The 23153-nt window shown below is 39.1% G+C and overlaps 1 protein-coding gene across 1 annotated transcript in view; it reads left to right on the top strand.

Moving 5' to 3' along the window:
* MACF1 (microtubule-actin crosslinking factor 1) overlaps positions 1-23153 on the top strand; it is a 459246-nt gene that overhangs the window by 397021 nt on the left and 39072 nt on the right. Inside the window, exons 57-80 of the mRNA XM_011977683.1 lie at positions 1611-1770; positions 2111-2437; positions 3398-3482; positions 4297-4538; positions 5177-5383; positions 7020-7139; positions 7560-7667; positions 8710-8928; positions 9846-10049; positions 10769-10777; positions 12129-12360; positions 13627-13853; positions 14911-15033; positions 15132-15233; positions 15858-15959; positions 16053-16226; positions 16318-16473; positions 16614-16811; positions 17355-17483; positions 18274-18447; positions 21042-21197; positions 21302-21508; positions 21643-21762; positions 22202-22371. Coding sequence (XP_011833073.1) covers positions 1611-1770; positions 2111-2437; positions 3398-3482; positions 4297-4538; positions 5177-5383; positions 7020-7139; positions 7560-7667; positions 8710-8928; positions 9846-10049; positions 10769-10777; positions 12129-12360; positions 13627-13853; positions 14911-15033; positions 15132-15233; positions 15858-15959; positions 16053-16226; positions 16318-16473; positions 16614-16811; positions 17355-17483; positions 18274-18447; positions 21042-21197; positions 21302-21508; positions 21643-21762; positions 22202-22371 — 3951 coding nt within the window. The remainder of the gene's footprint in view (positions 1-1610; positions 1771-2110; positions 2438-3397; positions 3483-4296; positions 4539-5176; positions 5384-7019; positions 7140-7559; positions 7668-8709; positions 8929-9845; positions 10050-10768; positions 10778-12128; positions 12361-13626; positions 13854-14910; positions 15034-15131; positions 15234-15857; positions 15960-16052; positions 16227-16317; positions 16474-16613; positions 16812-17354; positions 17484-18273; positions 18448-21041; positions 21198-21301; positions 21509-21642; positions 21763-22201; positions 22372-23153) is intronic.

Here is a 23153-nt window from a genome sequence, read left to right as displayed (position 1 = left end):
CCATTCTCCTGCCTTAGCCTCCCGAGTAGCTGGGACTACAGGCGCCTGCCACCTTGCCAGGCTAGTTTTTTTGTATTTTTTTTTAGTAGAGACGGGGTATCACCATGTTAGCCAGGATGGTCTCGATCTCCTGACCTTATGATCCGCGCGTCTCGGCCTCCCAAAGTGCTGGGATTACAGGCTTGAGCCACCGCGCCCGGACTTTTTTTTTTTTTTTTTGAGATGGAGTTTCGCTCTGTCGCCCAGGCTGGAGTGTAGTGGCGCGATCTCAGCTCACTTCAAGGACCACCTCCCGGGTTCACACCATTCTCCTGCCTCAGCCTCCTGAGTAGCTGGGACTACAGGTGCCCACCACCACACCCGGCTAATTTTTTATATTTTTAGTAGAAACGGGGTTTCACCATGTTAGCCAGGATGATCTCGATCTCTTGACCTCGTAATCCACCTGCCTCAGCCTCCCAAAGTGCTGGCATTACAGGGGTGAGCCACCATACCTGGCTAAACCACTTTTGTTAAAACAACTTGGTCAGGGCATAACTAGCATAGGGCCTGGCATAAATTAGGTCTTCAGTAAAGGTTTGCTGAACTTAAGTGCATCATATGCTCCCAGGCCTCTTCAGATGCCATATCTTTTAGTCTGTTTTTAGTAATTCAAAGACAACATTATGACCTTTCATTATTCATCTGTGGGCTAATACAGTTCTGTGGTTGTTTTCTTGTCTGTTCTTTGTCAGGCTGTCTCCAATATCCAGACTTCCTCCTGCCTTTGTAATTTGCTGCTTTTATTTTATAGAATAAAACAAACCACAGGTACTTTGAAAAGAACATCTCTTAGCACCTCTATGGTCTCAGTGACAATCATGTATCCAAAGAAAAGCCAAGCTTAGTATGGATGTTATATTAAATAAGATTCCAAGTGAGATGTAAAGTCTATAGTTTTTTTGTTTTTTTGCAGGGGGAGGGGTGCTTTTTGTGTTGGCAAATTCAGCCAGCATGAGGTTTTCTGTTTCTTTTTTGTTTTTTTGCCTTAAATCTGGATTCTAAGTTATGTTCTGGGGCTTGAAATTACCAGAAGCCTGACTGGATTTTGGGAAGTTGGGGAGGGAGTTCTAGTTCATAGGTGATATACAGTCTTTACTCTTCAGATATCTTCACTCACAAATGAAGGTAGTAGTGACAGAGAGAATGAAAACAGACACCTTTTTGCCTCCTTTAAACTTTGTTTTGGTCACATGTTCAAGTGATATATATGCTACATTCTGTTTTGATTTGGGTCAATATGGTATAAGGAGAACATTAGAAGATTTGATTCTGCTGTTGCTACTCACCAGGTGATTGGACAAATCTTTCTTTAAGTCTTCTGAGTCAACTTTCTCTTTTATAATAGGGGGATAATTATTCTGTCCACCTTACAAGGTTATGACAGAATGAGAATAAGGTTAATGGTGTGAAATCCTTTAAAACATCGAAATGCTACGTAATGTGTGTTCTGTTTACTATTGGTATTTAAACTGTACCTGGAAAAAGACTGTTTTTTTACTGAGTATAGTACTATTACCAGTCTTAATGTGACTTTTTTCCTGAGCAGCTTGTTCTATATATTCGTGTAGGCAAAAACAGCTGGAAGACATCCTGGTTCTGGCCAAACAGTTCCATGAGACAGCTGAGCCTATTTCGGACTTCTTATCTGTCACAGAGAAAAAGCTTGCTAACTCAGAACCTGTTGGCACTCAGACTGCCAAAATACAGCAGCAGATCATTCGGCACAAGGTAGGGAATGGTTACAGTAAATGAAAACAGAAAACTGGATTTAGAAATCCTAGAAATGAGTAAACTGCCTGCAGCGTTCTATAGGATGTGTGTTTTGTGGGTTTAACTTAAAATATGATCAGATTATTAATTGGAAAAGTCACATTCTTGAAATACAAATAGAAATTGATAAGCTACCATTGGAATAAACAGCTTTTGTTCCCAATTTTTGTATTATTTTTGCCCTTCAGTCGGTGAATTTTTTAATTGTTTAATTTGTTGTATCATTTGTTAATTCATTTTGTGTTTACTTTTCATTTATTTTGTTTCTGTTATTCATTTTTTCCATCTGGATTTCCAGGCTCTGGAAGAAGACATAGAAAACCATGCAACAGATGTGCACCAGGCAGTCAAAATTGGGCAGTCCCTCTCCTCCCTGACATCTCCTGCAGAACAGGGTGTGCTGTCAGAAAAGATAGACTCATTGCAGGCCCGATACAGTGAAATTCAAGACCGCTGTTGTCGGAAGGCAGCCCTGCTTGAACAAGCTCTGTCTAATGCTAGGCTGTTTGGGGAGGATGAGGTGGAGGTGCTCAACTGGCTGGCTGAGGTTGAGGACAAGCTCAGTTCAGTATTCGTAAAGGATTTCAAACAGGATGTCCTGCACAAACAGCATGCGGACCACCTGGTATTCATGTTTCCATTTTTATTGGTTATGTTATTTTGTTATTTTGTTATTTTGATTCATGTTTCTCTTCATTTATTTATTTTTTTTCTTCATTACACACACTTCAACTTTATTTTATACACAAGTACCTAGTTTGTGGACTTGTTGACTGCCTATCTGTTTTTGAATGAGTCCATGGAAATACTTATATTTAACAAGTTGAATCAGTAATTCTAGAAGATAGTACAGGGTGTAGTCAGTCAGGGACCATCTGAACTCCAACTCATGATTTACGTTATTAGCTGATGGGTCACTAAGATTCTATTTGAGCAGTTTTATGAAAGATAATGTACTTTAACAAAACCAGATCTATATATGTAGTGCCCAGGATTTGATATTAGATCAAGTTAGAACTTTTAGGATATTTCTGGATTTGCTCAAATTCCAAGGATTCTGTGTCATCTTAATAGAAGAGTTTGCCTTTTTCATTTCATTTTTATGAAATCTGTTTGGAAGCAGTAAAAATAGGTAATTTTTCTTATAGTCTGATTCTTTTGCTTCATTAACTTTAAACATGAAGAGAGTTTTTAACCAGGATTCTGTTTTAAGTCAGTTTGTTCTTACTGAATTTCTTCTCTTGAACTTTCTGTTTATTCCTTACTTTGGACACAGTAGACAATTTTGCTGAATTTCACTTCTACCTTTCTTGGGTTCAGGTTTGGTACCAATAGATTGGTAAAGCTGATGTAATTCTAAGTTTTTCTCATCCAGTACTTAGGAAAGCTTGCCTATAGGTATCTGATTTAATTATTTTAAATAGTCAGTGGGCTCACCAAAGAGAAAATGAGGGGATCAAATATCTGATGTTTAAATTAAACTAGTATTCATCTCTTTACTTTAAATTTGGTCTCTTAAGGGTCTCACATTTTGTTTCCTTTGTAGTGCCACAGTTTTGGCATTAATGGTATTCTTTCCTTTCAGGCTTTAAATGAAGAAATTGTTAATAGAAAGAAGAATGTAGACCAAGCTATTAAAAATGGTCAGGCTCTTCTAAAACAAACCACAGGTACTTTGAAAAGTGCGTCTCTTAGCACCCCTATGGTCTCAAAGACGATCATGTACCCAAGGAAAGGAGTTCCCTGCCTTAGCCTCTTCTCTATGTATATATGAGAAGCTTAGTATTCACTGATTGTATTCCCTGCTGTGCTCCAGAAGGTTATTTCCTGCTAAATCTTTTGAAAACTAAAACGTCGTCTCACATCTGGTTATAGATGATGATTTCGCCTCTCCTTCAACAGAGGAGCCAGCATCCACTGAAAGGTGCTGGGAACATCTAGAAACATTTGAAGCTGAACTCAGATTTTAATAATTCAGAAATGGCTTCTTTTATCCAGTAGAAAGTTTATTTTATTTCCCATTTGCCCTTAGTATGGGATGGGTGAAATCATTACCACAGAGAGAGAGAGCGTCTATGAAATTAAAGCTCTGGCCAGGCGCGGAGGCTCAAGCCTGTAATCCCAGCACTTTGGGAGGCCAAGACGGGTGGATCACGAGGTCAGGAGATTGAGACCATCCTGGCTAACACGGTGAAACCCCGTCTCTACTAAAAAAAATACAAAAAACTAGCCGGGCGAGGTGGCGGGCGCCCGTAGTCCCAGCTACTTGGGAGGCTGAGGCAGGAGAATGGCATAAACCCGGGAGGCGGAGCTTGCAGTGAGCTGAGATCCGGCCACTGCACTCCAGCCTGGGCGACACAGCGAGACTCCGTCTCAAAAAAAAAAAAAAAAAAGAAATTAAAGCTCTGATTTGAAGAAAGGGGATCAGAGAATCCTCATTCCTAGATCTCTTAAATATGAATAATTGTGTGCTATCTTCCATAGGTGAGGAGGTGTTACTTATCCAGGAAAAACTAGATGGAATAAAGACTCGTTACACAGACATCACAGTTACTAGCTCCAAGGCCCTCAGAACTTTAGAGCAAGCCCGGCAACTGGCCACCAAGTTCCAGTCTACTTACGAGGAACTGACCGGGTGGCTGAAGGAGGTGGAGGAGGAGCTGGCAGCCAGTGGAGGACAGTCTCCCACAGGGGAGCAGATACCCCAGTTTCAGCAAAGACAGAAGGTGAGCTGTTATTTTACCGTAAAAGGAAAAAAAGCCTTCCTCTTTATCAGAATCCTTAAGTTTTATCAACCTTGACCTTAAATATAAACTAAAAATGTGTGCCCCCCTTTCTTGTTTACTCATGGACAGTAAGATTTGACATAAAGACATATATGTTACACATACATTATGAAGAAGAAAGTTGAATCAAGTTTGCTTTGTAACATTTTATAACTTACCTCTATTATTTATTCTCTAAAGAGTGCTTCATGGTTTTATTTGATTTCTCTGCAGGATCTAGTATAGTTCTAGATGCATAGAACTATTGTATAGGTACTCGTTAGGTTAAATACTGAGCCTTTGGTTAAAGCATTATTTGTCATTTCTGTTGAAGCAAGGAGATGAAAGAAGTATTACTTGTTTTACCCAGAGACAGTCTGGCTCAAAAAGTCTTACAGACAATTCTAAACAAGCAACAGTGAAGTCTAGTCAGGCTTCAGAATGATTGAAAAATCTGACATGAGAAAAAAATAACTGAAGGAAGGAGGTCAGAGTCCTGCTGGGATGTGTGGTGGTAGAGATAGCACTTTCCACCCAGCACAGCTGCTGATGTGCTTTATTTAGCAAGGTATGGCCTGAAAACTCTTTTCCCTCCTTAGGAATTAAAGAAGGAGGTCATGGAGCACAGGCTGGTGTTGGACACAGTGAATGAGGTGAGCCGTGCTCTCTTAGAGCTGGTGCCCTGGAGAGCCAGAGAAGGGCTGGATAAACTTGTGTCCGATGCTAACGAGCAGTACAAACTAGTCAGTGACACTATTGGACAAAGGGTGGATGAAATTGATGCTGCTATTCAGAGATCACAACAGGTAATGTTTATAATACCTCTGCATTAATATTTTAGACAGTATTGATGTGTGAGATACAGTACTATGACCCACATAAATACAGACTCAGAAATAAGAATGAGCTCAAGCTAAATCTGATGGAATAAATATGTTTCATTGATGGGAAATGATTGGGTAGAAGTTTATGAAGATGGATCCAGGATTTGACCAAAATACTTGACCCCTTTGAGTAGAGAAGTACTTGGAGAAGAGTCTACATGAGGCCTTTTCTTAGCTAATGCCCTGCTAAGAAGGCTGATGGTGATGGGAGTAGATAATATCTAGATTGAAAAGGTCCAAATGCATCACAGTCTTAGTTTGACATGATTAGCTCTCTTAGCATTAGATGGAAGAGGGGACGGAATCAAGAACTATAATTACTATCAAATATGCAAACCAAAATAGCAGAACTATCTAAAATAGAACCTTCTCAGTAAACACAGGTGTCATATTTCCCATGATCTTTTTTCCTTCCTGCTTTCTGGAAAAAAATCATTTGTTCTTTTGTGTAGCTGGATACATACCACTTAATGTGCCGCAGTACAAAAAATAAGTTAATATAACTCCTTAGGATCATAGTGATGAACGTATGCTTTTTGAACCACACAGAAATTTGCTCTGAGTCCAGGTGTATCCCCAGTGTGTCTTTAGAGTTATCCCTAATCTTGGCCAGGTATTTCAATATGAAATTTATTGTGCTTGGGAGAAGCATATTTTAAATATCAATGTATATTGGCCAAGTTGAAGAGGAAGAGATAAAAGACTGGGGAGGTCAGGCATAGGAGACGGGGCTCACACCTGTAGTCCCAGCACTTTGGGAGGCTAAGGCAGGAGAATCCCTTGAGGGCAAGAGTTCGAGACCAGCCTGGGCAACATAACAAGACACCATCTCTACAGAAATATTAAGAAATTAGCCAAGCATGGTGGCAATTGCCTATGTAGTCCTAGCTATTAGAGAGGCTGAGGTGGGAGGATCACTTGAGCCTAGGAGTTAGAGGCTACAGTGAGCTATGATCGTGCTACTGCACTCCAGCCTGAGCAACAGAATCAGACCCTGTCTCTTGAGGGGGCAAGGAAGGGGGGAAGATTGGGGAGCCTTCATGAAACAACAGTCACGTAGAACATGTTCTTTGTTTTCATTATTACATAACCATTTAAAAATGGGGTTGTTCTTCTGGGGTTTTGTGCTACTTCAGCTGAGCGGGCACTTCCAAGTTAGCTTGACTCAGCTGTCTACTGCCATATTAGGTTTATATTTAAACATCTGACTAAACCTACTGTTCCATGTCTGGGTAGGAAAGAGCAATGGCAGGAAGAGTATAGTCTCATAAAAACACTGATTAGAAGCATATTTCTTTTGAAGGGGATTGATATCTGTTACTTCTAGCTGTAGAAACTGAGTTCTGTAACTTATTTTAAAGAAATTGAAATATGGTCAGTTCTAACTTGTTTGCATCTTGAATTGTGATTTTATGAAATTCTTCCCAGTTTTGACTCTACTTTGTGAGATATAAACTATATTACTGAAAATCCAGGCCCTGCTGTGTTGAATAAATTACAGTTCTGAGGAGACTTGGCTGTATATAATTTGTTTATTTTTCTTTAATACGTCTATTAGTATGAGCAAGCTGCCGATGCAGAACTAGCTTGGGTTGCTGAAACAAAACGGAAACTGATGGCTCTGGGTCCAATTCGCCTGGAACAGGACCAGACCACAGCTCAGCTTCAGGTACAGAAGGTATGTGCCCACTCTTTCCTGAGCTAACAGAATCATCAGTAACTTAGAGTGACAAGGAGAGTTTCGGACTATCCCATGTCAAGTGGAATAATTTAATGGCAGGATGGTAAATAGAAATTAATTTTCTATGTACTTGGTTGAGACGAGGAAGAATTTTCTTTTTTTTTTTTTTGCTTTGTAAGAAAGGAAAAATAGGCCCATTAATCCATAATTAGCAATTTCCTTGGTGATTTTTAGGAGAGTAGAAATTTTTGTAAGCTAGTAAAAAGATAAGCTAAAGAAGATGTTGGATAGGCAAAGTGTCAAACTGTATAAGAACAATTTTTAATGTGGCTTTTTCATGGATTTTGTCTTAACCTTCAGTAACACAGGAAAAGGGTCTTTTTACTTCTTGACTTAACTACATTTTACTTTTCAAAGGCTTTCTCCATTGACATTATTCGACACAAAGATTCAATGGATGAACTCTTCAGTCACCGTAGTGAAATCTTTGGCACATGTGGGGAGGAGCAGAAAACTGTATTACAGGTGAATTACATTTATTTATTTGCCATATTGTTCCTGTCTTGATCATGGTGAATTAGAAGCACAATTGTGAAATGATGGTTTAAGGCTTTTTCCTTCCTGGACTTTTCTTACAATTGTTATTACAGTCCAGCTTTATCCTTCTAAAAGGTCATACCTAAGTTTTAAAAGGATTGGTCAAGATAGTTTGTTGGCAGGTTTTTTTGTTTTGTTTTGTTTTGTTTTATAAAGGATATATTTAACCACAGTTTCCTCAGAAATACTCATAAACTGACTGAGCTACTCATCCTAAACATTTGAAGCATAAATGGCAGGTTTCTGGAGACTTTTTTTTAATCAGAAGAAAAATGACAGGCAAAACTTGGATAGGCAAAGATTCCATCGTAGCCCCTTAGATGTTCAGTTTTAAACTGATCCTTTATAATAACACTATATTGGCCAGGCACGGTGGCTGATGCCTGTTATCCCAGCGTTTTGGGAGGCCAAGGTGGGTAGATTACCTGAGGTCAGCAGTTTGAGACCAGCCTGGCCAACATGGAGAAACCCTGTCTCTACTAAAAATACAAAAATTAGCTGGACCTGGCGGCAGGAACCTGTAATCCCAGCTACTCGGGAAGCTGAAGCAGGAGAATCCCTTGAACCCAGGAGGCGGAGGTTGCAGTGAGCCGAGATCACGCCACTGCACTCCAGCCTTGGTGACAAAGTGAGACGCTGTCTCAAAAACATATATAATAATAATAATGCTATATCTAAGGTTGTGTGTCATTACTGAAAGATTAAATTTGCTGTGTTTTTCTTACACTATTTTACTGCCTTTTAAACTTTTATCTTTTAAAAATTAGAAATAAAATATATGTATGATAGGAAAATTAGAAAATTTCAGGTAAGTATAAAGAAAATAAAAATCACTTCTAATCTTACTTTATTCATATTTTAAAATAATTTGTGTATTCTTTTAGACTTTTTAATGTATATGTACCTACTTTTTTTCTTAAGAGTTTATAATAGTAACACTTAAACTTTTTTTTTTTATTTACTCACATAGGAAAAGACAGAGTCTCTAATACAGCAATATGAAGCCATTAGCCTACTCAATTCAGAGCGTTATGCCCGCCTAGAGCGGGCCCAGGTCTTAGTAAACCAGTTTTGGGAAACTTACGAAGAGCTCAGCCCCTGGATTGAGGAAACTCGGGCACTAATAGCACAGTTACCCCCTCCAGCCATTGATCATGAGCAGCTCAGGCAGCAACAAGAGGAAATGAGGGTAAGGAGCATGCCAAATTTCATTTTATTGCTCTAAAATGGTCTCTATAATTTATTTAAAAACAACATTTCTTAGTGTCTATAGGTGCAAGTTCTGTGTTACGAAGTGAATTCTTAATCAGTTAGAATTCCTTTCATAATATATAATCTGAATTATTTCCTTTGTTGTTTAATATCAATTGATTAAACACTAAGATTATAGAGATATCGAGAACCTTGGAATGACAGAGCTAAAGAAACAACTCACTAAAAATCAATGGAATTTAAAATATTTCCGGGGATAGTAGCATGTTGTTACACTCAAGATGTGGTTGGATGGTACTTTCTACTTAGGCACCAACTGGAGTGAAAGCCATGAGGTAATGTCAGAAGGCATTTGCTCTGTATAGTTAATGACACTTTAAAATGTTTATTTCTGGTTTATGGCTTGTGCTTATTGCTATTCCTATAAGTGGAAGGATATAAACTGGACGTAGCCAACAGTAAAGTCAAGGAGTGGTTGGATTGCCAAAAATGTTGCTATTCATAGCTTATCCAGCTTGGTATCTCAGTCTGGGGAGGTAGACAATTATTAAACCATGTAGAGTAAAATAGAGTACATAGAAGTACTTATGATTACAGAAGAGTGTGGAGTAGACTTGTATGACACAGGTGGTAGGGGAAGAGAAGAGAGGATGTTTCCAGGAAGGCTGCTAGGGTGATGAGACATCAGAACTGACTTTTAAAAATTAAGAGAATTGGGTAGAGTCAGAACCTAAGATTTAGGTGTTTTTCTGTTCCTGCACAAATGGTGAGATGCTGGGCCTTGCTGGTTTTTAACAATTTTGTTTGTTCCTCTTAAAGTTGATATTAGCTCTGAACAAAGTAAGTGAACTGGTATAAAAGTATTCATTATGGTTTAATTATTTTTTTACCTAGCAATTAAGGGAATCTATTGCTGAACACAAACCTCATATTGACAAACTACTAAAGATAGGCCCACAACTAAAGGAATTAAACCCCAAGGAAGGGGAAATGGTGGAAGAAAAATACCAGAAAGCAGAAAACATGTATGCCCAAATAAAGGAGGAGGTGCGCCAGCGAGCCCTGGCTCTGGATGAGGCTGTGTCCCAGTCCGCACAGGTATGTGTGTGTCTGACACTCATAACCTTCAACTGTCTGCTGTTCTAAACAAGAGGTCTCTGTATCAGGTATGCCTCTGTGCTCAGCAGTGTCCAGACCAGCATGTTAATACTTGATTGGTATATAGAACAGAAAGCTTAGCCTATCTGCATTTTTATTCCAAGGAACATTGGCGTACTGACATTCTGAGGAGAGTGAAATGCATCTTGGCTGGTATATATTGTCTGTTGATGGTTTCTCTGAAAACTTTATGTTGTGATGATCCTTTAGCACATGATTTTGAATAAATCTACCTTGCAGATTCAAAAGCTGTGACTGCCTCAAAAAAGTGTTTGTTGAACCTGTTACTTTTTAGCTTTAGAGCAACAGCACATTAGTTTTCTTAAGCAACCAGCTAACTCATATTTAAGATGCTTGAGTAGGGAGTAGTAAGAGCCAAAGAGAAGCATAAACCAGCAGAGGGGTTTAAAGCATGTAACTACATACTTTCAACTAATATATTACTCTTAGTGGTACTGTTGTCATGTCTGGGTATTTTATTCCTATGTTTAGTCAATATTCTTGGTTAATATTTGTACTTACTCAAGTTTCTCCCCCCACCTTCCGTCCCATCTCTCACTCACATTGTGGAATGTGTTACTTTGTGTTGTTGCTGCCTGCTCCTGTCTTCCCCACATCGTCACATTTCATTGTTGTGTTGACCGCGCCCACCATTACAGATTACAGAGGTAAGGTACCCATCCCCATTGGGACTAGGGTGTTCTTATAATGCTGAAAATTGAGGTCATTACCTATAAGGGAATTTCCCTTAACTTTAGTGGAATAAATTTAATTAGTGCAGTTTATTATGTCAGTTTCATCTGGGGTGGAACCTAGACGTGAGAGAGTGATGGGAAGTGATTTTGTTAAAAGGAGTCCCACCATGTTTTTTCTATAGGACACTTGAAATTGATAAGCCTTTCTCTAACTAAAACCAGAGTTGGTTTGAGATAGATTTTTCTTAGGAGGCAAGCTTATCTGTTTTGCTCTCTTTTCTCCCCTCTCTGCATCAAATTTTAATGAGAACTTTTCAGTTGTAGTCATGTTCTTCAAAGTACCAGAAAACTGGGACAGTAATAATTCTTTAAGAACAAGGTTAGATTTGGTCTTCCTTAATTACCTTAAATTATTCCAACATTTTTTCCTCTTACTGTTCGATAAGGTGGGTCATTAAATTGCATGCCATGATACTTTTAAACTACAAGTCGTGTAGCATATTAAGTTCCCCATCCATTTACACAGCTGGTGGAGGGCATCTAACTTGTTGGTCTAGTCTGTTGCATGCAACTGTCATCCCGGATGTTGACATACTGACTCTCAGCAGTTTCATAGTCTTGTCCCTTTTTTGTTACATGAGTTGGAATAGGAGAAATATTGTGGCAGCACTAAAGATTTGAATTGGTTTCTATTATATTCATATATTTAGAGTCTTAAAATAAATATTGGCTTTTTTTTCTTTTTTTTTTTTTTCCTAATGGGCCAGTTCTGGTGTACTATGCCCAAAACAGTTTTGGAGTTTTTTTGTGTGTTTTTTTGTTTTGTTTTGTTTTGTTTTGTTTGAGACAGAGTCTTACTCTGTCACCCAGGCTGGAGTGCAGTGGCACAATCTCAGCTCACTGCAACCTCTGCCCCCCAGGTTCAAGTGATTCGTGCCTCAGCCTCCCTAGTAGCTGGGACTACAGGCGCACACCACCAAGGCCGGCTAATTTTTTGATTTTTAGTAGGGATAGAGTTTCACCATGTTGGCCAGGCTGGTCTCGAACTCCTGACCTCAGGTGATCCACACACCTCAGCCTCCCAAGGTGCTGGGAGTGAGCCACACAGGTGTGAGCCACTGCCCCTCACACACACAGGTGTGAGCCACTGCCCCTGGCCCAAAACAGTTTCTTAACCAAACTCAACACTTAACAGCCATTGGGCTAGACTGAGCACAGGTTATCCTAAACAGTACTAGGACAATATCTTGTCCTTATTCCTTAACATTTCCCCAAGAAGAGTGATGAGGTATGCTGTGATGGTAATGTTCCAACATTTGTTTAGTTTCATGATAAAATTGAGCCTATGTTGGAGACACTGGAGAATCTTTCCTCTCGCCTACGTATGCCACCACTGATCCCTGCTGAAGTAGACAAGATCAGAGAGTGCATCAGTGACAATAAGAGTGCCACCGTGGAGCTAGAAAAACTGCAGCCATCCTTTGAGGCCTTGAAGCGCCGTGGAGAGGAGCTCATTGGACGATCTCAGGGAGCAGACAAGGATCTGGCTGCAAAAGGTGCTTGATGACTGTCATTATTTTTAAAAATCAACAGAATAAATTCTAGGCTGTGGTTATTTTCAGCATCCCACCAGATTTATTTCTTTCTTTGAATGTAAAGGCAGTCCCCAGTAATGAGTATTCCAGAAAGTCATTGGAAAATCATTTGGAATTCAGAACACATTTCCCCATTGAAACAAGGTTACAATTGGTAGTTAGATTCCCAGGCCAGGAAACAAAAGCTCCTTTAACCCCTAACGTGAGTAAACTACGGTATCAGTAGTGGGTAGAACATAGCTACCTTTTGTAACACTTTCCATGGGAAACATACAAGTTTAACACAGAACACTGGAAACAGAGTTCTCATCTCAGCCCTTTTGTAAGTTAGGGGTTTTGTATCCTAGCACTACCTTTATAGTAGGTGATAGCTCATTTCTGGATTACTTCTATAATCCCTTTATGTGGGAGACCAATGTAAGAGGAAAACGCTAGTGTAGAAATAGGCCAGGGCCACCCGCAGTGGCTCATGCCTGTAACCCCAGCACTTTGGGAGGCTGAGGTGTGCAAATCACTCAAGGCCAGGAGTTCGACACCAGCCTGGCCAACATAGCAAAATTTTGTAAAAATACAAAAATTGGCTGGGTGTGGTGGTGTGCGCCTGTAATCTCAACCATTCAGGAGGCTGAGGCGGAAGAATCACTTGAACCTGGGAGGCAGGTGAGCCAAGATCACGCCGCTGCACTCCAGCCTGGGTGACAGAGTGAAATTCCCTCTCTTTAAAAAAAAAAAAAGAAAGAAAGAAATAATAGGCCAGGTGCGGTGGCTCATGCTGATAATCCAAGCACTTTGGGAGGGCAAAGCGGGTGGATCACCTGAGGTCAGGAATTTGAGACCAGCCTGGCCAACATGGTGAAACCCCGACTCTACTAAAAATATAAAAATTAGCCGGGCATGGTGGCGCATGCCTGTAATCCTGGCTACTTGGGAGGCTGAGGCAGGAGAATCTCTGGAACCCGGAGGCAGAGGTTGCAGTGAGCCGAGATTGCACCACTGCACTCCAGTCTGGGTGACAAGAGCGAGACTCCGTCTCAAAAAAGAAAAGAAGAAAAGAAAGAAAGAATAGTAAAACTAAAATAGAAAATTATCCTTTAGTTATAAATGCTTAGCATTTTTTTTTTAAAGATAGTTTCGTTGAAAAGGTCAGAGTTAGATGGAATTTCTGAAGAGACCAATTTCAGGCTCTTAGGGAAGTTCTATTCATATCTCTTTTTTTAACCTGCTCAGAAATCCAGGATAAATTGGATCAAATGGTATTCTTCTGGGAGGACATCAAAGCTCGGGCTGAAGAGCGAGAAATCAAATTTCTTGATGTCCTTGAATTAGCGGAGAAGTTCTGGTATGACATGGCAGCTCTCCTGACCACCATCAAAGACACCCAGGATATTGTCCATGACTTGGAAAGCCCAGGCATTGATCCTTCCATCATCAAACAACAGGTTGAAGCTGCTGAGGTAAGAAGGAAACAAAACCTTTTCTCTTAAGTGTCTGTCCTCTAGAAAAAGCGCTTCATCAAATCAAAGTGAGGTATGTTAATAGCTTAGCCAGGCTGAGTACCTTAAAGGTTTCTGTTTTTGTTTTTGTTTTTTGCTCTTGTCACCCAGGCTGGAATGCAATTGCATGATCTTGGCTCACTGCAACCTCCGCCTCCCGGGTTCAAGCGGTTCTCCTGTCTCAGCCTCTTGAGTAGCTGGGATTACAGGCATGCACCACTATGCCTGGCTAATTTTTGTATTTTTAGTAGAGATGGGCAGGGGGGGTTCCCCATATTGACCAGCTGGTTCCAAACTCTTGACCTCAGATGATCCACCCACCTCGGCCTCCCAAAGTGCTGGGATTACAGGTGTGAGCCAGTGCTCCAGGCCTAAAGTTTCTTTTTAAGTTGAGACATTCTCCAATTGAAAAAAACCTGCTCATTATATTACATTTCTTAAGTGTAGAAAAATAGGTGGTAGACAATAAAAATCGATTTTTGGACTCATTATCTAGAGATAACAGTTGTTACTTTGACATACTTTTTTCTAGTCTTTTGGTGCTTTTTTCTTTTTTTTCTTTTTTTTTATTTTTATTTTTTATTTTTATTTTTTTGAGACAGCCTCTCACTGCAACCCAGGCTGGATTGCAGTAGCACGATCTTGGCTCACTGCAACCTCCACCTCCCAGGCTCAAGCAATCCAACCATCTCAGCCTACCTAGTAGCTGGGACTACAGTCATATGCCACCACACCCGGCTATTTTTTTGGAGGCAGGAAGGGATGAACCTTTGGTAAATGATTGAAGCTCACTGTGCCTTTTCTATACTATTTTATATATACATATATCTATATGTAATACATATTTTGTGTATATGAAAAATAACCACTTAGAGTCTGAAGCTTTAGCATCCAGATAAGTGAAATTGACAGTTACATTGCACATCTGCTATTGATGGGGTATAAATCACATTTGCAAAGTTTGGTAAGTTCTGTTCTGTTTTCTGTTTTGGCTTATATTCTGTTCATTTACATGTAGACTATTAAGGAAGAGACAGATGGTCTGCATGAGGAGCTGGAGTTTATTCGGATCCTTGGAGCAGATTTGATTTTTGCCTGTGGAGAAACTGAGAAGCCTGAAGTGAGGAAGAGCATTGATGAGGTGTGGAGAAATGGATGAGGCATTCAGTTAGAACATTAGTGGGCTCAGACTGAAGAGTGATACTGATTGAAGAATGTGATTGAATGTTTTTCCCCTAGATGAATAATGCTTGGGAGAACTTAAACAAAACATGGAAAGAGAGGCTAGAAAAACTTGAGGATGCTATGCAAGCTGCTGTGCAGTATCAGGACACTCTTCAGGTGAGAGGCCAGTAGGTGACCACCAAGGAAATACAGGTTCTGTTTTTTGTCATTTTTATCATTTTCAGAATTCAGCACAAGAGTGGATCACCTTCACAGGACTGCAGACCTAAGATAGTGCTATTTCCACAAATCTAGCCAAAGTTCCCCACTTGTAGTGAAAAAAGTAGTGACATCTGTCTGAATTCTTACTCTTCCTGCCATTTTTATCATTCCCTGCTCATCATAGATTCATTCAACTATGTTGTGAAGCTGGTCTTACTGTGAAAGTCATTGCTTGCCAGAGGTTCCAAACCCAGGTTATCTTCAAGCACAGTTTGGCACAGTTACTTCAGAACACCATGAGCTTGCTAGCTGGGATTGAGAAATCTTAACTTTTATTCAAATTTAGTATTTCCAAATTGTACTTTATTTTGAACATTATTTTGATAATGTTGGCTCCATTATTAAATCACTGTATTATTAATAAAGATCATTATTCCTTATCTGTGCCCCTTACCTAAAATCACAAACAGCACAAGGTGCTTTGATTGATTTATGTCTTCTTATGTTAGCAGGGATAATGTTCATTCTCTCCCAAATACTTCTGGTTGTTTTTGACTGTTTACTTGTCTTTTGTTCTAGTCTATGTTTGACTGGCTAGATAACACTGTGATTAAACTCTGCACCATGCCCCCTGTTGGCACGGACCTCAATACTGTTAAAGATCAGTTAAATGAAATGAAGGTTTGTATCTGGGTATGGCTTTTGAAGAAGAGTTGTTTTATTTTAGTTTTTAAAGACTTGATTTGATGTTAACATTGAGTGTGTCTTTGGCAGGAGTTCAAAGTCGAAGTTTACCAGCAGCAAATTGAGATGGAGAAGCTTAATCACCAGGGTGAACTGATGTTAAAGAAAGCTACTGATGAGACAGACAGAGACATTATACGAGAACCACTGACAGAACTCAAACACCTCTGGGAGAACCTGGGTGAGAAAATTGCCCACCGACAGGTAAGGCAGGTGGTAGATGACATCAGTGAACTACTCTCTGCTCTTTTCTAATTTCCTAATGAATGTTCCCTTTCTGTCTTTTCCTGAGTAGCACAAACTAGAAGGTGCTCTGTTGGCCCTTGGTCAGTTCCAACATGCCTTAGAGGAACTAATGAGTTGGCTGACTCATACTGAAGAGTTGTTAGATGCTCAGAGACCAATAAGTGGAGACCCAAAAGTCATTGAAGTTGAGCTCGCAAAACACCATGTAAGTATTTTCATTTCTTCATCTCTAACCCCATTGAGACCAGATATTGCCACCAGAAGCATTCGAATGTTGTGTATACCTTAGAGAACCAAGTTAGATGATATCCATGGAGATAAATTATGTTGTTCAACATTTTTTAGGTCCTAAAAAATGATGTTTTGGCTCATCAAGCCACAGTGGAAACAGTCAACAAAGCTGGCAATGAGCTTCTTGAATCCAGTGCTGGAGATGATGCCAGCAGCTTAAGGAGCCGTTTGGAAACCATGAACCAATGCTGGGAGTCAGTGTTACAGAAAACAGAGGAGAGGGAGCAGCAGCTTCAGTCAACTCTGCAGCAGGTACATGTGACATCCAAGTGAGGTAGGAAGAGCTATACAGATAACAGAAAGCCTGTCTAAGAGAGAGGAGATCAATTTGAAAAGCAAAGAACCCCTTATGTCTTGAGGGGAAGGTTCATACTGTGCTGTAATTTATCTGGAAAGAGCAGCTTTTGATTGGGTAGTTCTTTTTTGAATTCGTTTGTAGCTCAGTCTTTTTATTCACTATTCAAAGTTAGTAGATCTTCACTTGTATGATTCCCTTTTTGTGTTGGATCAAGTCAGGTCTCTCCCTGTTCAAGAGTACCTTAATCATATAGTCAATTCACCTGATTGTGTCAGGCATTTATAATATGTTATAGTGAGGTCTAAAGGGTTCTGCTAGATTCTAACAATAATATTGGCCCCATGCTAATCTGGCAACAGAACAGCTTTGCCAGAGAGCAGCCCAGAATTCCTCCCTCAAGATAAATTCCTCATATCATTTGGAAAGTTTACTTTTGAAGCTGAGAATTGATTACTGATGTGGTTGACATATTTTTTTCTGTATCTTTTTCTCAAAAGGCCCAGGGCTTCCACAGTGAAATTGAAGATTTCCTCTTGGAACTTACTAGAATGGAGAGCCAGCTTTCTGCATCTAAGCCCACAGGAGGACTTCCTGAAACTGCTAGGGAACAGCTTGATACACATATGGTAATAGCAGTTTTTTTAAATTGAGTATAAGCATCCCATATTCAATAGCTCCCTTCCAAGTTCATAGTGATGTATTAATATGTATCTGGAAATCTACAAAGTAGTGCATTTTTACCAAAAATACAGTATAACCTTTGGGGATTGCTGCCTGTTACAGGCTTCTAATACCTTACAGTAGGCAGCAGTAGTGACAGGCAAGGGTCAGCTGGAAATTTTGAGTTAATCGGCTTTATTGGCACACATATATTGACTTGAAGATGACAGCATCAAGAAGAAAAATATATAACACAGATGTGTTTGTACTTAAGAAGGAAACTACTTAATGGAAGTTTATGGAAATCAAATAGTTACTAACAGCATTTCAAGAATGCATGCTAGAACCAAAAGCAACATAATTTCTAGGCAAATTTTTCATGAAAAGTGGAAATAGATTATTGGAGTCTTTTGAGGGATCTCTAATCCTTAAAAAATGTTTTTCTTCTATGGGTGATAAAATTATTTTAATATTTTAATTTGTCACTTGTTATTTTATTTAGTAAAATATGTTAATATTTACATTTTAATACAAATGAATTCTAAGTAATTAGTATTTCCTTATTACAGCTACTTTTATTATTAAGTATGGTGGGTCTCATTCCCTTATAGCTCAGCACTTGCACTGATTCCAAAAGAATGGCTTTTAATCAAGATGATCTCTTCCTGGACTTTCCCAGACTCTGCTACAGAATCTATATGTAGGTGTCTTCCAGAGAATGGGTGTAATTGATATCTTTCCTGCCTTTTCTTGTAGGAACTCTATTCCCAGCTGAAAGCCAGGGAAGAGACTTATAATCAACTACTTGACAAGGGCAGACTCATGCTTCTAAGCCGTGACGACTCTGGGTCTGGCTCCAAGACAGAACAGAGTGTAGCACTTTTGGAGCAGAAGTGGCATGCGGTCAGCAGTAAGATGGAAGAAAGAAAGGTACAGTGTATGATCCCCATGTTTGAGTAATTTACTGACTGATTGCATGTATAATAATTGCCATCTTATTTATATGAAGATTTTTTGAAGACCAGGGTATTGTAACAGAAGTTGCAGAACTGATTCTGTCCGTGTTGAGTCGCACTGATGTTATAAGTTTCTGTTGTTGTTTGCTTATATAATTATTCATTCCTTACCTGTTAAGACATTACTGCCATTGTTGCTCCATGGTGGGTTTTATGTCCTATATTAATCATCAATTTGTGTTCTACTTAAAAACAAGATTTTGCTGGAGTTGGTGTCTTGGAGTTGAGAGATTGGGGACAGGGCATGTAGGGACGATGACTAATAATTCTCCACAAGGAATTTGGTTCCTAATGTAAATGCAGTATGCAAGGAAATTTACTAGAAATCAGGAGAGAAGTAAATTATATGACCTCTTCCTACTCATCCTCAAAGATCAAATTCTCTTCTCTACAAAATAATGAAAGATGATTAGGGATGAAGGTGTTTGCCCAAAAAGATTATTTTTTATGAGTACAGAGTTTCACTGTATTTTTTGCTGGTCAGATCAAGTATGCAATATATACATAAACCTGTTGACCACATTCACTCAATGAATAGTTATTGAGCAAGTGTGTGCCAAGCCCCGTGCCTGATTTATGGTGGAAACACTAAAGATGACCCTATCATTGGGAAATTAATGAACAGAAGGACATAAAACACATGAATATCTTGAGAGAAGCATTAATTTCCTAAAAGCCTTCTAGCATGGGATTGGGTAATTTGGTTATATAAAGAATGGCTAAAGGACCTAAGTGTATGCTAATTCTTGGACAGGGCCAGACCTGGGGGCTCGCACCTGTAATTCCAGCACTTGGGAGGCTGATGCAGGAGGATTGCTTAACACCAGGAGTTTGAGACCAGTCTGGGCAATATAGCAAGACCCCATCTCTACAAAAATACCTAAAAATTAGCCAGGTGTGATGGCACACGCCTGTAGTCCTAGCTACTTGGGAGGCTGAAGTAGGAGGCTCACCTGATCCTGGAGGGTTGAGGCTGCAGTGAGAGGTGATGGTGCCACTGCATTCTAGCTTGGGTGACATCAAGAACCTGTCTCCAAAAAAAAAAAAACACAACTAATCCTTGGACAGGCTGTCATCCATAGATCCTGCAGAAGGCAAAGCTAAGATTAAATAAACTGAGACAGATTCTAGCTCATAAACAAGAAATTTTCAGAGAGTTTTCTTAATAGTTGAGCAAAATACCTTAAGACATAGTTGCCCATCATCAGAAATGGTCAGGCAAAAACTGAGTGTCAAGGATAGTTTATTATCTTGCAGGAACATTACCTTCAGGATCAGTAAAATCATTTATTAAATGTGTGTGGTGCTGTATTAAGAAAATACAAAGAATATGTAGATATAAAGAATATAAAGATATAAATTAGATATAAAAGTATATCTTTTATATCTATAAAGTAGATATAAAAAATATAAAGAATATGTAGATAAAATGATGTGGAAAGAATTCCTATCTAGGAAGTTGTAATATATTAATTTCTAAACATTCCTCTGTATATTTGAAGTGGATTTCATTTTTCCACCTGATTTGTTTAGATTGGGTTTGTACATTTTTATAACATTTATTGTAATAGCTTCTTTTTTGGGTGGCAGTGGGGGAGTTACAAAAATAACCTGAAAACGCAAAAAGGAAAATAGAAATTATAACCCAGTCAGGTAGAATTAACAAGTTAACATTTTTAGTGTACATCTTGGAGTTTTTTCTGTGAATATTTTGGAAATACTCATTTTTGCCAGCCCATCATTTTTACTTTGCCTGCCTAGTAGGTCGGCCAGAGGCAGAAGTCATTACCAAAAGGTTAGTGTAGGTCTCTGAGGATGGAGTTTATGAACTCTGTGGGATTGAAGTGTACTTGTGAGGAGCAGCCTTTTCCCTGAATGAGCTGTTGTTGTTGCCGTTCTTAGGTAAATGAAAGTGTCTGAAAATCTACATCTAGTGTTGTCAGATTTTTGCCTAGAATGTCTTGACTTCTTTCATTACCTCTTCTTCTTATAGCATAAGCATAATTTTTAGACTCATATTTTCATATGCCATATTTTCTGAAAACATGTATTTAAACAAAGAGTACTACATTGAACATCATCTTTGTAGTAAATTGCTTTTCATTTAGCCATTTTTATACCACAAAAAGTATATTAAAGGAAACTGAAACATTACCCAAAGCAGGTTGCAGATCCTACAGCTGTCACCACTGAAGGGTCTGTTCACTTACGGTTATTGAATAGTCTTAATCCCGTTCAAGGAAATGGAGAGTAGCAGAGAAAGGAACTTAGCTGCTTATTGTGCTCTATTTCCTTTTCCATGTACACAGTTCTTGCCCACTTGTTTCAGACAATAACATTAAAATGTCCCCTTCTTTACAAATAAAGCATGTTTGAAGGTCGATTAAATGAGGCTTCCTTTTTAGAGGTCATTTCATTTGGTGTACAATTCATGCCTTTGTTGCTGAAGCTATAATTCCTGAAATTGGCACTTTTTCTTTGTGTGTGTGTGTTTTACTTGAAATTCAGTCAAAGCTGGAAGAGGCCCTCAACTTGGCAACAGAATTCCAGAATTCCCTACAAGAATTTATCAACTGGCTCACTCTAGCAGAGCAGAGTTTAAACATCGCTTCTCCACCAAGCCTGATTCTAAATACTGTCCTTTCCCAGATAGAAGAGCACAAGGTAACTATGATATTACGATGCTGCCTTCTTTTTGAAAGCACTAATTGAAAGAAATGCCCCTTTATCTTATCTTAAGCTTAAAAAGAGCACTGTTGTTCCTTCAGGTTTTTGCTAATGAAGTAAATGCTCATCGAGACCAGATCATTGAGCTGGATCAAACTGGGAATCAATTAAAGTTCCTTAGCCAAAAACAGGATGTTGTTCTGATCAAGAATTTGTTGGTTAGCGTGCAGTCTCGATGGGAGAAGGTTGTCCAGCGATCTATTGAAAGAGGGCGATCGCTAGATGATGCCAGGAAGCGGGCAAAACAAGTAAGTTGGGGAGGAGAGATACTAATTCACTGAAGAATCTTGGGCTGCATGTATTGAGTCTCTGGGATGATTCTCAAATGTGCTGTATAGTGTGTATATTCATTCCTGTTAACTTACTTCTTATGTAATTTTAGTTCCATGAAGCTTGGAAAAAACTGATTGACTGGCTAGAAGATGCCGAGAGTCACCTGGACTCAGAACTAGAGATATCCAATGACCCAGACAAAATTAAACTTCAGCTTTCTAAGCATAAGGTAAAGCAGTTAATTGGTCTTAGGTCCCAAGAATACTATTCACTAAAGCTTGTAGCTTGCCAAAAATACAAATCAGAGCTAGTAGAAAGAAAACCAATCGGTTATGTTTAAAAGTCAAAATGATGAAGCCAGGATTCCATTTTATATCTAGATAATCTAATCATGATATTTGCTCATTTAAATAACAGTTTAAGCAAAGTAGATATGGGAGTAACTAGTTAAAACTGTAGGCTTTCACAAATTGTCAGGCACTTCTGTGTATGGTATAAACAAAAAATTATGAATTTCTTAAGGATAAGCTATGGTTAATTTTAGTCCAAAAAAACTGGTGACTTTCATACTTTATTTGGTTTCTAGCCTGAAAACTCAAATTATTTTGTTCCAAATCAAGATGTCATCTGACTTTTAACACTTTTTTGTTTTCTTTCTGGAAACATAGGAGTTTCAGAAAACTCTTGGTGGCAAGCAGCCTGTGTATGATACCACAATTAGAACTGGCAGAGCACTGAAAGAAAAGACTTTGCTTCCCGAAGATACTCAGAAACTTGACAATTTCCTAGGAGAAGTCAGAGACAAATGGGATACTGTTTGTGGCAAGTCTGTGGAGCGGTGAGCATGAATGTCCCCTTCAGGGGTCTAACCGGGATCCCAAAAGCAAGAGGCTCTTACCAGATTCTATAAAATGGTGATAAAGCTAATGCATCAGTAAGAGGTTTTGTACCATCTTAACACCACCAGTTAGTTCAAAGACTGTTATAATTTAAATAAAATGTATAAAAATTCTCATTTTAAACTTGAACTTTACTGTATTAGAAAGAGACCTATAAAATCAAAGCAACAATAATAGAAGATCAGTAACTCAAAAGTATTTGTAAATCGTCAATTTGTAATACCAACAGCTGTCTTATTGACTGCTCTGGGACACTCCAAAGCCTCTACATGCATTACCTCATTTTACCATAATGATACCTGACCTTTGCTGGGCAATTACTACTGAATATATACCAAACAGTGGCTAATAATAATTTAATCCTCATAACCACTGAGGTGGGTACCACTTTTATTGCCATTTTACAGATGAGAAAATGACCATAAAGAGGTTCTTAACTCCCCTAAGGTCACTCAGCTACCATATTGGCAAAGCTGAGGTTTAAACCGTGGCAGTTTGGTTCTAAAAGTTGTACTTTTATCTATTCGTACCCACTATGCCATGCTAAATATTACAATATCGCTACCCTATTTGTACTTTTTTTTCTTTTTTTTTTTTGAGAAGGAGTCTTGCTGTGTCTCCCAGGCTAGAGTGCAGTGGCGCGATCTCGGCTCACTGCAAGCTCCGCCTCCTGGGTTCACACCATTCTCCTGCCTCAGCCTCCTGAGTAGCTGGGACTACA

This window comes from Mandrillus leucophaeus, unplaced genomic scaffold (assembly GCF_000951045.1).
Source record: "Mandrillus leucophaeus isolate KB7577 unplaced genomic scaffold, Mleu.le_1.0 Scaffold182, whole genome shotgun sequence".
Classification (NCBI taxonomy): Eukaryota; Metazoa; Chordata; class Mammalia; order Primates; family Cercopithecidae; genus Mandrillus; species Mandrillus leucophaeus.
Note: the sequence above shows the minus strand (reverse complement) of the source record. Positions and strands in the feature narration are given on the sequence as shown.